This window comes from Toxotes jaculatrix, chromosome 11, assembly GCF_017976425.1.
Source record: "Toxotes jaculatrix isolate fToxJac2 chromosome 11, fToxJac2.pri, whole genome shotgun sequence".
Taxonomy (NCBI): Eukaryota; Metazoa; Chordata; class Actinopteri; family Toxotidae; genus Toxotes; species Toxotes jaculatrix.
The window spans coordinates 15927602-15944509 of NC_054404.1; the positions used below are offsets into that span (position 1 = coordinate 15927602).

At 43.8% G+C, this 16908-nt stretch overlaps 1 protein-coding gene across 2 annotated transcripts in view; it reads right to left on the reverse strand.

Annotated features, from left to right (window-relative positions):
• Positions 1–174: 174 nt before the first annotated feature.
• mcu (mitochondrial calcium uniporter) overlaps positions 175–16908 on the reverse strand; it is a 53409-nt gene continuing 36675 nt past the window's right edge. For both annotated transcript variants that reach the window (XM_041049890.1, XM_041049889.1), the window contains 7 exons: positions 8621–8684; positions 6553–6723; positions 6059–6163; positions 5773–5933; positions 4971–5174; positions 4311–4427; positions 175–4007 (listed from right to left, as the gene is read on the reverse strand). In XM_041049890.1, coding sequence (XP_040905824.1) covers positions 3927–4007; positions 4311–4427; positions 4971–5174; positions 5773–5933; positions 6059–6163; positions 6553–6723; positions 8621–8684 — 903 coding nt within the window. In that variant the 3' untranslated portion in view covers positions 175–3926. The remainder of the gene's footprint in view (positions 4008–4310; positions 4428–4970; positions 5175–5772; positions 5934–6058; positions 6164–6552; positions 6724–8620; positions 8685–16908) is intronic.

Genomic DNA, 16908 nt, shown 5'->3' on the forward strand with positions numbered 1-16908 from the left:
TATACTCACAATTTATCCCCATGGGTCTATCTCATAGGATGTCCTGTGCAGGCAGAGCTAGAGGCCAAGGAGAGCCAGAGGAGGTGGTGAAGACCTTGAAAATATCTGTAATATGTCCATTAATCTTAAGTCTTCGCTTCGAGAACAACAGAAAGTTTCAACTGGACCACTGGCTCCAAAAACTGGATAAGGATTTTATTGATAATTGAATTACATTTCTCTTTTATACATATTTCATAAATGATACAGGATTTTACATTTTCTTTTTTGCCAACATTACAGCATCATATGTCAACAAAAGAAAAAAAAGACAAGAAAAACAAAAATAAAATAAGAGGTCAGAATGGAGTACAAGATCATTTCAATCCTATATTCTGCTTCACTCTTGAGGCATTTTAAACATGTCTTATTGTAAGTGCACACAAGATATTCAAAACAAAACACATTCAAAACAGAGAATAATAATGTGATTTTGGATAAAAAAGGGTGAGGGTGGATGAAAATGACAAGAGAGAGGGACGAGAATGGGAGGTGTTCCCCGATAAGCTAACAGAGTGCCCCTGGAGCTTTTCTGTTGGATCTAGGACGATAGTAACTGAGGTCAAGAGGTCATAAAGCCTCCTTTATAGGTGCACCGAGGATGGAGGGTGTTTTTCCATTTACTGGGGAGTATAAATGCATGATGAGGGCGGGTTTATGGGAGTAAATAAGGTGAAGATGGGACAGGGGTTTGAGAAGTTGGTTGGCTGGGGTTAAATTAGATTTGGCAGGGCAGACTCTAAAGACGCAAGCCCTGTCCACTGCCCTTTATAACTAGGAATCTCTACAAACAACGTCCTTAAATTATCTTTGCAGGTTGTTTTTTTTTTGTTTGTTTGTTTTTTTTGATAAATCCTTATTTTTAAATTTTTTTTACATTATTTCCCATGTAAACATACATTCATGCAACACCCTCTTTATAATAAAGTTTCCCTATATTTGATATATTTTGTTTTTAAAAAATTAAAGCGAGAGAAAAACAAAGGCAATAAATGTTGGATGGCATGATAAAAAGGAGGAGGTGATGATGGAGAGAAGTGTTGTATAGAAACAGCAGAGGGGAGGATTGGACTGCAGACAGAGGCCTCAACTCTCTCACCTCCCACAGTACATCTCCAAGGAAACACCATTGTCACTTTGTGTGTGTGTGTGTGTGTGTGTATGTCGTGATGTGTGTCTACACTAGCATGTATGCAGACATGAATTTAAAGCTAATGACGGCTATGAAGTGGGATGAGGGTGGAATTGATTTTCACCACTATTGACAGGCAGGGATTAGGGACAAAGCGGTCATGAATATGGTGATATGAACTTTGTCCCATGTGCCCTCCCCACTCGTCAACACATGGATTCTATAAACACACGTTCACACGTAAACACACACAGAGCAAAATTTCCACTTGCAAACATTGAAATTTAACCCTCCTTTATATAAAGGGGTCGATCCAAATAACTTATTCTATAATCTTATCATTGCTGTTTACCAAATTGTAACGCTGTTTATACAGTTTAAATTCTTAATCATCCAAAAGGCACCATTTCCCTTGGAGATAACACACACACACACCACACACACAGTAACAGATCAGACCAAATCCTGCTTTGAGATTAACATGGCTAACTTCTGATTTGGCCTAAAATCATGCATTTTAATTAAAAAAAAAAATCTGCAGTTAAACACAAGGATCTCTTCAGTAGGATTCAGCCGACTGTTCACACACAAGCAGGAGATGATCTTGGACTAGAGTCTGTGCGCAGGGACATCATGTCATTGTGCTTCCCCCTCTGCAGAGGTGATCTACAGCAGTTCAGAGTGAAAATAACTGGCTTTGAGATTTTTTTTTTTTTTTTTTTTTGGAGACATAAATGGGACCGGAGAGAGGGCCACCAATCCCAATCCTCACCCTGAACAGAAAATGTAGTGAAGCTGACAAAGGTTTATCCTGTGACGATCCAAAAAAAAAAAAAAGAAAAAAGAAAATGGACAAAATAAACATATGGCTTCTATAACCTTTGTTTTAACCTATCGGGGGGATGAGACTTCAGCTAGATGTGGCAAACAAAAGAGTCCAATTGAGTACAAAATTGCAATAATGCTCCTACACATTCACAAATTTCTACTGAGGGCATACCACAGCATGCAGTCTACCCTGCCTTGCCATCAAGGGAGCAGGGGGGCATTACAGCAACAGTGGGAGGAGAAGACTCTGGCTTTATTTCAGGATGGAAAAAGGCTCTATGAATCAATGCCATGGTGTTTTTTCTTTTTAGGTGCAGCCTTTTGTTATTTTGTGTATAATCTTTAAATAATAGGTTCAATTGGAAAAGAAAAAATATATGGTACTGAGAAAAGTGGATACTGAACTGCAGGCAATTTACTCTAATTTACTCAAATTCTGCTCCTCCTGTAAACTGCTGCTATACTTTTTTTTTTTTTTTTAGAGCCATTCAGTTCATCAGATTTATTAAATATGACATGCCTGTAGGTTTGTTTGAGGCAGTGGTCTCTAAACATTTTAACCCTTCATTGTGTTAAGAATTTAGCAATGGCTTCAACATTGCTCCCCCCTCTTTGGTGACCATGCACAGGAGCCTTATGTCCAACTTGGACAGATGTAGCTACAGTGAAATATACTGTGTGTGTTTGTCATGAAAAGATAAGAAATAGCATACAGTATAATGTCTGTGTGCGTTTGTGACGTTGCGGATGTGCGTTAGCGGGGGGTCCTTCATGGCAGGAGATCTTTAGAGGATGTTAATGAGTTCCTCATGAAATAATGTTGGTAAGAGAGCTCCTCCGCCCACTGAAAAAACTAGCCTCTGGTCATCTGTCTATTTGATTGTATACATATATATATATTTATTTATTCTTTCATAACAAATATACTATGGCTTTCAAAATAAAAAGTGCCAAAATATTATTTTTTTGGAATAAAAGAACACACAGTGATGTTGTTGTCGGTAGTACTCTCATACTTGCGCAGACTGGGCTGCTACAGGACATCAACAGGAAGAGGAAACGAGGCGTCGTCATGCCTACATCCTGCGAGTCGAGACAAGCTCCTCACGAAGGTCACACTGGGAAGGACGGCTGTCCGTCACCTGGTGGAGGCGTGGCCCAGGGAGGGAGAGGCAGCAGAGTTCAGCTACAGGAGGACGAAGGTCTCCCTGATGGTGCAACTGCAGTAAGGACTTTCTTGTAAACTTTAACATGTGGGATAGAGAATCTCCCTGGAACCTGCCCCAACCAAGAGTTGGTGTGTGTGTGCTGACAGTTTGACTGCTCAAGGAAGTGGGACTATACGGTTGTATTGACCCGCAGTGTAGCCAGGGTCGGTGTCCCAGTGTACCCTGAAAGTCCCAAACACACACACACTCAACAATGTCCCTCTGCATGTCCTCTGTCCTGGAGTGTCTGGAGGTGTGATAATTCCCGTTTTCCCCCTGGAGTTCCTTGCAGGCTGTACCTCTGGAGACTTGAGGCATATCCATAGTGCCCAGTTTTATTCCATCATCATCAACATCATCATCATCGTCGTCATCCTTATCATCATCCTCACCAACCTTTCGGATGTACGAGTTATTCAGTTCCTGGTATTCTCACCATCCTTCTTCGTCTTCTAGCGGTTTTCACTTGCAATTCCAACTGGTTTTCAGTCAGGAAAGTAAAGTCAAAAAAAGAAAAAAAAATACCCAAAACAAACAAACAAAAAAAAAACCAAAGAAAAAGAAAAAAAACTCCCACAGTCAAGAAAGGGGTGGGATTTTTAGGTGTTGGAGGGATGGAGGGAGGGGTGAGGGTGAGGAGGGAAAAGGGTGTTGGACAGCGGGAGGGAAGAGAGGAAGGGGCTTGCAGGAGCTGAGAGAGGAGGGAGTCACTCTTTCCATCAATTTTTACTGGCGGTGAGCTGCTGAACTGGGAGCTGGAGCTGGAGCGGGTCCCGAAGACGCTTCAGATCCAACTCCACCTGGAGAGGGTGGACAGACACAGACAGAGACAAAGAGAGAGAGAGAGAGAGAGAGGGAGGATGGTGTGAAAAAAAAATATGGGACGGAAGTGTGTGTGTATGTGTGTGTGTGTGTGTGTGTGTGTGTGTGTCTGTGTCTGTGTCTGTGTCTGTGTCTGTGTGTGTGGGGAATGGTATGAAAGTAGGTCTGTGTACAGCTGTTACAAATCCAAGTATGGAACTGTAAAATGTGTGAATCCCAAGTGTGACCACATTGCTCATTTTGCAATCACAAAAAATCCAGCCTCCACCGAGCGACTGTACCTCAGCGATATCGTCCTTCAGCTTGTTGTACTTCTCAATGTCGAAGCGTGTCCTTTTCACCCCCTTGTGGAAGAACAGCAGATACTGTCTGTCCCTAGCGTCGGGGTAAACATACTCCTGCAGGTTGTATAGAGACACAGGCAGAGGACTTTTTAAGCGGAACAAGTTTTTCATATAGACAAGTCCTTGGACCAAATCCCCACTGGTGACATGTTGAACACCAAATGATAATTTATGAATGCTGAATTTAATTTCAAAGGGCAAAGGTGTCATCAGATCAGCATTTTAAACAGCTAAAAATATTACTGTTTAGTTCAGGGTGTTAGAAAGAGAGGGTAGCCATTAGAATTCATACCTATAATGCTCTGTTCTCTGGTTGCTAAAATGTTTCTGCTGACATAGTAGATAGAAAATGAGTAAATCCTGGAACCAGAGAAGGGGTGGCCTTTTCCCTTGACTTAAGTGGTTAATGGATTATCAAGATTGTTGTTTTCTGTGAATCAGCTAATCATTTATTCAACTGATAGTTTCAGCTGTGCCACAAAAAGCAGCTGAAGATGCTTTTTACACTCAAACTTTACTACAAACACGAATACATTACTACTGCGTGTATCATAGCATAAGCTATGTGTGACTTTACAGTGTTTTGTTGTGACCTACCTGGCGTGTAAGCACGAAGTAGGCGTACATGGCCATGGCTGTGCCATAAGTGATGAAGTAGGTGACGGGCTCCATGATATCCCAGGAGTACTCCCACCAGGTGAGCCGGGCCAGTATCCCGAACTGGGTGGCCATGTATGCCATACCACCCCACAGCACCCAGGTGGTACGCCGCTCGGCCTTCTTACTCAACTCCTCCTTGACCTATGCACAAAAGAGCAGAAGAGCAAGTATGTATTGAGAATCCAGTGAGGAAGAAGGGCAGATTATGGCATTATGCGTTTTTAGCGCAAAAAACTGCAGAAGTACGTTTTTTTAGACCCTAGTTTCCAGATTTTATTCTGATGAGATTAACTACTAACAAATGATTACTGATTAACTACTGATAAATGATGTTGTGTTGTTGTGTTCATGGATTGATTATCTCATTACAGGGATGAAAAATTCATTGCTTTGCCAAGTTCCCAACTTGATAGGCCCTTAGCCATATCTCTGACGGGCTTCTTTTGACCAGATATTTTTAAAGGCTAAATAGAAGCAATCTTCAGCTAATGATATAACAAAAAAAACATTTTCAGATAAGAGGATTATAAACAGGCCTTCTAAGCAACTACAGCTCCTCTTGGCTTTCATGCAGAAGTTTGCGACAGCGTGGAAATTATTTATTTATTTATTTATTTAGATTTATTTTACATGGTCACATGTTTTACTGTTAAGTTACTTGTCAGAGATTTGGTTGGGTAGGTCAGCACTGAAGTTGTATAAGCAACAACAGAAATGTGAGTAATGCCAGAGTGAAGACCTTCTCTAGGGGGCGCAGTTGAGAGTTGAGGTCCTCCAGTCGTCCAATCAGCTCACGCTCTTTGCTAAGTTGGTGCTCCTCGATGCGCAGGGTGGTGTAGAGCTGCTGCACCAGAAACTTGACGTCGTTCAGCCTTTCTGCCTCCTCGTGGGGCAGCAGCTCTGAGGCACACAAACACACCGATGCAAACAAACAAATAAACAAACTTTAATGCAATCCGCTTGTTGGCAATAAAACCACTTCTTCCAAACAGCACAGGCTCCGGCTTTACTCTGCTGGTACTCACCTCTCCTTGGTGGCCGCACGAGGTGTGTGGTGTCATTAATGACGAGCTTGAAGTCATCCAGCAGCAGTATGTCTATACCTGTGGAGGAGGCAACCCTCGCTCCATCTGAATGGAGAATGGGAAGGCAGGAAGTAAGAGGGATGAAACACTGATGGGTAGCCACTTCACACACCCTTTGCCTCTCTCGATAATCAGGCTTGTTGCCATCTGATTATCGTGCAAGGGAAAAGCAGATGCACTTACAAGCTAAGAGTAAGATTTCAAGTACCAGTTGTTCCTGAATAATGATCCCTCTGAGCAGAGTGAGGGCTGAAAAATCATTTCATGGTGCATGCAGCGGTATTAAATTCTGATGCAGAGCCGCAGCTACAAGAACACTTAATAGCCTGAAAATATAAGAACACTTGAAAGCATGTAAGGACATGTATATGGATAACCTGCTAGGGTAAATGGATACAGTGGGGGTGTGTGTATTCCTGTGTTAGTGTGCATACCCATGGAGTAGATGGCTACCCGGTCGATGCCTCTGTCTTCTGCCTGGAGCTGTTGCAGGAACACTCCCACACAGTCACTGAGAGGCTTGAGGGTGAACTGACAGCGCTCTCGCCTGGACGGCAAACTGACTGAGATCACCGGCAGCCCGTTCTGATACACCACTGTCACCTCTGGGAGGAGGGGGCAAGAAAACACGAGTCAGACAAATGTCGCAAAAGCAGAAAATGTAAAATGACACCCTAAGGTCTTAACTGAACCATGGAAATGAGCTTTACTCTGCTCCCTCTGACTGAAGTAAATGAACATTTAATAAGAATGCATAAGGGGCATTGTTTGTCTTTCTCGGGACGAGTCAGTTTTGGCATGTTGGCATCTTATGGCCTTTGAATATCGGGATCATGAATTACTTACTCAAATCTGAAATATCAGCTGTCTGTTTGGAACTTGAATGCTTCTGACTTGAACTCTAGATACTAACCCACATACCACATATTGAGAAGATTATAAGAAGCTTGATAACACAGAAGAGTGTGGTTTGAGACCCAGCAGGGGGCAGTACAACAGCAGCTCCACCTGTCAGTGGAGTTCAATAAAAAAAAAAACTGCAAAACTAATAGAACTAAGAGTGGTAGCAGCCCAGGAATAATGTGCAACCTAAAACTGAACCGTTCATAACAGCAACAGCCTCCGCTGTTTTATCATCAAGAACGTCAAATAATATTTAAGTTATAATAAGTCTCTCCTCCGTATACCTGCTGACGGCTGTTTTGCCGAAATGAGCCCTCGTTAGACTGTCAGTCCCTGAGAATCAATACGGCATATAACCTTCTCCTCACAGAACCGTTGATACCAGCTATTGATATTTCTTTTTCCCAAAGAAAGGCTAAAAAGACCTCTAAATGATGCCTGTGTTGTGGGACTGACAATCAAAAAGACCTTGAGGTACACATCACAATATATTCATTCCTTGAAAGGTTTTGGATTTTCATAGCAGCGGAAAAAAAAAGAGAAAGATGGAATGACTCAGTGCTCAGAGGACTAACAGAGTACACTCCCAACACTGTTTTGAAGTTCATGGTGATTTGTTGTGTTTGGAGTTCATCTGTACTTGCTGTTTTCTTTTCTTATTTTTTTAGCACCACCATAAGGATTGTCATTTTTCTACCAAACAGCTGAGCCCCTGTTCTGCTCAGCAGCACTTTGCTTTTCTAGCACACTGGTCTCTAATCCAGCTCATAACCAAACTGGTTTTAATGATGATGCACCGCTTAAACCATTATCATGCTGAGTGGCCCCTAATGACAGAGCCATGAATCAACGCAGAGGGCTGTGAGCCCACAGAGGAATGCGATCCAAGCTGCCTTGTTGCTGCTGCACCTAAAAACCTCTCCCTCCTGCTCAGGACCTCTGCAGTGAATCAGCAGATCTCTGCTTGGGCTCGCACCAAGAAGTGAGGGATCATCGGCTGGCACAGGCAGTACAAGCCGGGCTGGGTTTCAGGAGTGTTTTGACCATGTTCAAAGACACAGGGGTGCAGACGTTTCATTCCACACCCGCTTCTTCATTCATTACAGCGACAGTTTCAAACTTTGCCTCAAGTATCTGAGTTGTTCTCCTCCTCCTGCACCTGTTCCCTTTGTCCTTCATCCTGGCATCACAGGCACACTAAAGGTGCGCTGTGCCAGTCTCTGCTCCAATGCTACAGCTATTAAAGCTCGCTTTAAAATCAAATCGCTTTAAAATCAAATCAGCTTGCCCTGGTGCCTTATCCTCTCAGTCCCTCCAGGTCTCTCTTTCTCTCCCTGTTCACGCTTTCCATCTCTCCTGCCGCTCACACAGACGAGCAGATGCTAACCCGAGACAGATTCCATATTAATAGCTACTGGCTGTTAATTCCAAATGAGCCTCTGCTGTCTGATGGATGCAGAATTCCTCTCAGGTACCAGACCCGTTTGTCTTGAACTGGGGGCAGAAGCTGTATTTGAGGTTTTCTTTAAAAAGGGAAACCCCTGATACAACTTTTATGGTCAGAAATAAACTACTATGAGGACGATTATGAAGACTTACCCTCTGGAGCAGCAGAGGAACACAACAGTCTCTGGCCATGCCATGAGGGACCGCCCCTCCAAACCTGCAGACAGGAAGAGAAGGGACAATAACCTGGTTATTCCACTTTATTACACAGCACTCTCTTATCTAACATTTCTGTTCTGTGAGTGTGTGACACTCAGCAACGTGACACTACTCTAATCTGTGCCATTTATTTCTCTAACTGATTATTTGTGAGACTGACAAATTATTAGGTTGCAAAATGGCTTCCTCTGTTCCAGTTTCTTGAAATGTTCCCATATGCAGGACAGGAGCCACACCCAAGTCATGGAAATATTCTACAGTGGGCTGACGCATAAAAAACACACACACAGCTTCTCATTTACCGTCTAAATACACCAGCATTCAGACACAGATACCACCACTTGGAGGAAAACACAGCCGCAGTGAGAGACACAGAAAGAAAGCAGCCAAATGCGGCTTGAATAACAACCGTGTGTTTCAGTATGAATTCTCCACTTGTGTCACTGACTGAGGGGAGGAGGGGAAGAAGAAGGAGCTTGGGGAAACCCTCGTGTTTTTTGTTTTTTTTCAGTTCAGCAAAGTAGGAGTGTTCATATGCTCTGCACACGTTTCGAATTACAGACCTCGTCATGTTTTCTGGTGAGCCGCGATCGAGCCTTTTAAGGCATGAGACGGGCTGTCAGATCTCCTCACCCCTTACACAGAGCAAATGGGGGTGAGGATGATACATTGGAAATCAAGCAAGAGAGAGCGCCAGGGGGCAAAAACACAACTTTTCTGATTAAAGTTTTAGTTGTGTGAGCACGCACAGACAAAACGTGTCTCTACTGCACCACAAAAAACAAAAACAATAGAGCTCTGCTCCACTGCCGACAGGTCCTAATATTTAATAAGTGTTGCCTGGAGCCTTGCGATTTGTGACACTGAAGACACATTTATATACAGCAGTATATAAATGTGTTCATTGGGAATGCAGACACACATGCAGCTTTCACACTATGAACAGAGCTGACTATATCAGCATCCAGAGGGCCTCAGTGTGACGCACTCTCTCTCTCTCTGTGTACAACTGTTGTAATATCAGATTTACAATATGCACACACTCTCTGACCCTTCCTGAGCTGAATCACTTCAGCAACAGATCCAAAGCTCTCACAGCTTCTCTTTTATGACTCTGCACTGACAGTTATGGACCGAAAAGATACCTCAGTGGAGAGTAGGTGTATATGCTGTCACTGCAGCCAGATGCTTTCTGAATCTGTAGCACTGAGCTAAGCACAAACACTGTGGATGCCCATGTACCAATCACAGCATTTCTAGGCTGGGCGGGCAAGATCAAGGCTAGGCAGCTAGCACTAAAAGCAGCGGTCTGAATGTTGCGGTCTGATTGTATCATTCCTCAGCAGGGCAGATATTGTGGCTAAATCTGTGATGCAGGAACCAACAGAGGAAGCTCTAAGTGCTCAGAATAATGCACTCATTTTTTCCACTATATGCCTCATGAGAGGGCCCCAGTGACGCAGCTTAAGACTTGGGGAATAAAGTGACTCACTTTTCATAGTTCAGGGTAAGATTTTTCTCCTATGTACAGAACCTGTTATGGTTTGCTTTGGCTTACACAGGTGAGGTTTGTCACAGCCAGTCCCCAACAGAAACTCTACACAATCGCACAAAGTTCATATTTAGAGATTTTCACAGTCTTTTCTGTCAGGTTTATGGGAACTGACTGCTGTCTGAACTTCACTGCCGCAGTCCTACTCCGTGCCAGTTTAAAAAAAAAATCGAAATTATTGTTAGTGAGAGGACAGGTCCAGCAGTGGGACTATCTGTAATCCCAGCTTCAACCTGACAAACACAGCTGCCAATCAACTGATGTTGATTAAATGTTCCAGCTGTCAATCAGACAGTGTGACTGTCAATCACATTTCCACAGTCGTCTAATCCAACTTTCAGTCAGGCAGTCCAAACCAGTCAGACTGCTGCAGATACACGAAGTGATGATTTGGAAGGGATAAATGTCTAGATTAACACAGACTGCGACAGCTAACCACCGCTGTGGCTTGTGACCCTGAAAATTACTGTGAACGTTTCAACAGCAGAACATGACTGACATTAATTAGCAGTGAGGTGCTAAACTGCCCGTCGTCAGCTCCGGATCTCTACTGCTGCCTCCGCATTTGTAATAACATTGTCCTCACCAGGCAAACGTAATGCAACACTGACTTATCCACCATTCAGAGGCTCACTGAGGATCCACAGATGGAGGCCCTGCTGAGCGGTCGCTGTTCTGGTGCTGCCTATTCCTTAGACCCGAATGAGAAAATAATAAAATCTTGAAAACTCAGTTTCATTTCATATTTTACAACATCTGCAAATACAGCAAAGGGGGAAAACAAGTGAAAGACGTCTGAAAGCATTTATGAAAAGTAACTGTGACTACTGCAGCACTGATGCAGGACTTCTACTGTGACTTCTGCTGTAAACTGAGAAGCACAATAGGGATCACAGGGGTGTGTGTATGTGTGTGTGTCCACACATCAGGACTGTAAAAATCTCATTTTAACACCACCAGGCCAAAGATGACTGAAAGCTGCAGTGTGTGTGTGTTTGTGTGTGTATGCGTGTGTGAGTGTGCGCGTGTGTGTGTGAGTGTGCGCGTGTGTGTGTGTGTGTGTTTGTGTGTGTGTGTGTGTGTGTGTGTGTGTGTGTGTTCTAAATGAGAATACTGATTACCGTCCCACGGTACCAAGAAGAGCCCAAACAGTGATTAGGCTGCTGATCAGATGACATGCTGAGAAAGGCGTTTTGGCTGGTCTGGAATAACTGCACAGTCTGCAGAGAGCGGTCCAGCACTGCTTTGCTCATTCATTAACTTCAGCTGATTGAGGCCAGGAGGAAAGATTTCACCAAGATACCCACAACACCACCGGCACCGACCCACGCACCGAGACACGGGGCACCATCTCAAACATATGCAAATGTGGCGTTAGCATGTGTGTACATCCATCTGTGGAGTGACATGTACGTGTGAATGTACCTCTGTGTGTTTGCAGGTGGAGGGTGTGCATGTGTGTGTGTATGTGTGTGTCCGCCCGTCTGTTCACCAGCCTGTTTGTCAGCGGTAGTTGCAGAGCGACTGAGCGAAGCCCCCCTCGTTCTCCCCTCCCCTCCCTCGGCACACAGCCACTGAAACGCTGCCTGAAATATTTAACAGCGTAGCAGCAGTCAATAGCACAGCAACCTTGCAATCAATGTCATACGGCTTAGAGTGGGAGAGAAAGAAAGACACGGGTCCTGGAAGGTGGCTGGGAAGATGGACAGATGAGCTGGTAGAGAGAAAGAGGTGTGGGGGGATGGAGGGAGGAGAAGAAAGAATGTGAGGATAAATGGAGGAGCAGCAGGGGAGCGATAGAGATAAATGAAGGCTGGAGTAAAAAGGGTGTGAGTCACGAGTGCGCTTGCGTTTCTAACCATGTGCTGCATATACTGTACCCTGCAGCAGACAATCCCTCCACACTGAAACGTGACCATAGTGTTTGTGTGTGTGTGTGTGTGTAGCGGAGATGGTAGCTAGAAAGACTGAGAGAGAGGAGAAAGGGATGAAGGGAAACAGAGGAAGGCAGGGAGAGAGAAGAAGAAGGGAGAGGGAGGAAGATGAAAAGAGAAAGCCATGAGTATGAGGGAAAGCAGGGGGAGGGAGGAGAGGAGCTGTAGACGTGCTGGGAGGGATGGAGGGAGGGGGACTGCTGATCACTGCAGTAAAGGAATCCCTCGTCTAGAAAGGGGGGTTGCCCCTCGACTTCACCCTCCCTCCCTCCCTCCCTCCATCTCTCCCTCCCTCTCTCGACCTCTGTCTTACTCACACTGAATCCTGATGTGCTGGTTTTGATCTTCTCTCAATTCTCATCTGCACTGCGCTTTAAATTCCACCGCATTTTATCACACCCCCTGTGTGCATGTGTGCGTTTTCCTTCAATTAAAAAAGAAACCAAAAAAAAACTACTCCTCTATTTAAAACCTCGCTTTCAGTGTGAAGTTAATGCACTGCAAGCAGGGACCCAATAGATTATCCAGGATATACTGTGGGAGATGAAAATAAATTTGATACACTAGGGAAAATATAAGGCTTCTTCCCTGCTCTCACATAACGTAGTAACTTGTGTGAGAGGTATGATATTGATCTGTAGTAAAGATGAATCATTCTCATACAGTATGGCTAGAACAGTCTCACACAGACGTGTCAGTTTTCAGGAAAAGTGATGGAAAAAAAACACAACACTTCACATTCATACAGTATATCCAGGGGAGGGAATCAACACACAGCCTTTGAGGGTGAAACTGCTGCAGCTCTGGCTACTGTCAATATCTCCCATATGTGCAACCGTTTTCCTTTGCTGTGTTGAATTCGAGCAACATAATGACATTCTTGTTCTCATTTCAGTCCAGATTATGTATGTGGAGACAGTTGCAAGATTTATGAGCCTGGATTCCTCCTCCTGCTCAGTCACACAGATTCATAAACTGTTAGTGTAGCTGCTTTGAACGTGGATTAAAACTACTAACAGCGCTGTTCAACCAAAGAAAAACTAAAGAAACCTAATATACAAACACCGACTGTGAATGAATTAGTAGTTCCCAACCTTTTTCATCAAACATACCCCCACTGCCCTGTGAGAGACACTCAAATACCCCTTCGTCAGCACCACCTGTCATGTATACAATGTGCTGATTTACACTGATCTGCCAAATTCAGTGAATATCTCCTCAGGGTCCAGCCAGCTGTTTGCTCTGTTTGTGCGCTTTTTATTACGCATCACAGAGCCAATAGGTTGGTTTTGTTACGTTTGCCATGGCTAATCCCAACTGGTTAGTCAGTAAGCACCAAGGTACCTGTGTCACATTTCAAACTAAACGACTAGCTCCTGCTAGTTTTTACTTCATTGTGCTTTGGATGTTGCGTTTGTGTGCATGTTCGTTTGATGACGTTTTATATTATAATGTCTTTTTTTTTTTTTTGCTTCAGGTATAACAAAGAATATCCACTTCCATGCAGTATGAGACTCTGTGTCGTTGCCTTGGCAATGTGTGTCCATGAATTTGGGGGTTGGAGGTTCTGAAGGAGAGATGGAGGGAGAAGTGTGTTTGTTTTGCAGCTGAGTACAAATATCAACAGTCTTTCTTCAGAATCACTTACTTTTCCATTAAAACTGGTAACTGGAAAATTACCCCCATGGGTACAAGTACCCCCTGTGGTTTTACCCGAGGGCGATATGGTCCATATATGTACAAACATATATGTACAAAAAGCACACGTGTGCACCGCTGCTTCTTTTAGCTTTGTTTTTACGGCTGGATCTGAACACAAAATGACACAGCAGTTTAAAAATCTCTTCTTCCTCGGAGCACATCCTTTTATCTCCAGACACACCGCAGGGAAATTCTGAATACCGAGCATGGCACAGTGTGTGTGTGTCTGTAAGTGTGTTACAGACACCAGCACTGAGGAATAATGTTGCTGACATAATTCCCATTTCATAGAGCCCTACTGGGGGGGAGTGGAAACCTCTGTCATTTATCTACACAATGACTGCATCCATCTATGTGGTAATGTGCTGTCCTGGGTCCCAGCTACGGACCAGATAACGTGGACAGTCACACAAAGCCATTCATGAAATCACTCATGGATGCAAAGGCTCATGTATACCTCACCCATGTCAACAGAGTGGATACTATACACTGATTCTAGGCTCAACTGCACACATGCAGCTTGATTATCTTTTAATATTATGGCTACTTATCAGACATGTTTAAAATCTTTTTTTTTTTCCAATTCCTTTTACTGAAGTCATAACGTGTGGATAGATTTATAGTCAGAGGAGCTGAGATCAATTCCCCAGTGGCTCAGTGGTTTGACAAAGGCTAGGGTCAAGGAGAGGTGGGGTGCTCCATCATGCTACCATGACAGAGACAAAGCTGGGAGAGGAGCGCATGGTCAAGGTGGAGTCAGTGGGAGGTCACTTTTTGTACACGATGGGGACAGATCAATATGAAGCCAGTCTAGAGGACAACACAGACAGGGACATCCTACCTTAATCCAAGAGGCGTACTGAAAAAATCTGATGGCTGGAGGGGAAAAGCATAAAGATCAAATGCATCAATGGAGAGTCGAAGCATAGCAGTGGGACAAAAGTATTATCACTTCCGTTACCCATGATCCACCTGCTCTAAAAGAACGCCAGTGGGTCAGCGTAAACAAGACACTCAACGCATTATATAACCGAGTCAATAAGAACAGATTTTACGGTATATCACCAACAATTAGCTGTGACATTCTGCTGACTCAGCTTTGATGGCTATTTCCATGTGGATTGTAAGCGTAAGCGAATGAGATTTATGAGCTATTAAATTGGAAATACACTGTGTCGACTATCTCATCAGTGGCTGGAAGGAATGTGTGTGGACGATGCTCTCATTCATTAACCAAGTAAGACGTCTGAGCTTTTCTTTTTTTTCCGTATCCTTCCATTTCCAGCTTTATTACTCTTTTATAGCACATTAAAAGACTGCTGACTGTGTCAGTTTAAAAACTCTTTCTTGCTCTCATTTCCAGTGATGTGCATTTTTATTTTCCCCAAATAATTAAATATCACCTATATTACACGAAAGTACCTTTGTAATATATATATATTTTTTTTACTTTAGAAATAAGGATATTTTTTTATTACCTTACAAACAAAAGAAGCAAATTGCACACATTTTCTTAAAGGCCACCGCATTAAGTAATCTCAAAGAACAAATTCTCTCAAGTACAAACAAAGAAATGTTTGTCCTTTTTTCTTGATAAATGGTGATTAACTGATTATCAGCTTATTTTTGATTTATCCCCTGTTGACTGACGAATCAGTTTATAGACTAAATGCAATCTTTGGCCAGAATTCCCCCACACTGAGGGAAAGTGTATTGAACAGGACAGAAAAAAAAGAAACTTGCTGGCTCACATCTTATAAATTATACAGCAGGCACAATATGTAAAGGGCAAACTGTGTCGGTGCAGTATAGCTGATGTGTCCAGTTTTCTATCTCACCGCTGTGCTTCATGTCACTTCCTCACTCTGTTCAGCTCCTGGGGTGAGGCCCTGTCCACTCAGCCCCTTGCAGTCCACACCTCCCCACTGTGTGGTTTAACACGTTGAAAAGCACAGCTGCGACCGTTCCAAGGCACGACCATCCCCTGCACGCACGCACCCACATTCTCCGTCCCCTCATGAAACACAGACAAAAGCACACATTCACCTAGATAAGGCGGGCACTCAGCAATTGCTACAGAAGAAAGTGGATTTGAGTACAGTGTGACAGTAATCACTCTGTCATTTCTTCTGCCTCAGCGCAGACGGGATTATGTAACGCAAGAAAATGCTGTTTTTTCTCTCAGTTGTGTTCCTCGCCTGGTAAAAAGCCATTAACAGATATGAAATCTGAAGTCACATTCTTGAACGCCACAGCATTAAGTAATCTCCGCTCACACATTGAGAGGGAAACTGTGACAAAGCACAGTGTGCGCCCCATGAAAGCCCAAACTGATCTCTCCACTGCAATGCAGAGTTGATGGTGAAAACAACCTTCCCCTGATTAGGCAATTTCAAACATCAAAACCCCACACCAGTTCCAGCAAGATATGAATCATTCCAGCCCAATCTTTCATGCCATTTCAATGAATTGCCTTTCAGACCTTCGACATGCTTTGATTAATTAATGCCAGCTCATGGTCTGCTTAATCCACGAGATAAGAACACAGTTGTGCATGAATCCGTTTCTATGACACGTGGGCTGCTTCTGAAGGACCAGTTTGAGCCCTCATACACACCACACCACACCGCACCACACCACCCCTGACACCAGCCCACACCCCTCCACACCTCCTTGGAACCTGATGCATTATTAAACAGCAGTGCAGGCTTTCACGCCTGAGCTTAGAAGACAGCCAGTGCTGGGCCATTGTGCTTCACAGCTCTGCTCCTCGAAGAATTCAATCAGGCTGAGGAGCAGCATCTGCGATTCCCCACATCCTAGTGTCACTTTTGAAATCAGAGCGGGGCAGAGTTTGAAAACGGCATTTGCATGAACGATCAGTATATATACAGTGTGTGTGCATGTGTGTGTGGTCAGTCTGCAGGCACAGCCTTTGATTGCTCATACACCAGATGGCACTAGCTGCTTGTGTCAGTGATAATTTCAGTGCAGGTCACGCAATACTCTGCCCCTCACCTACTGTAGCAGACAGC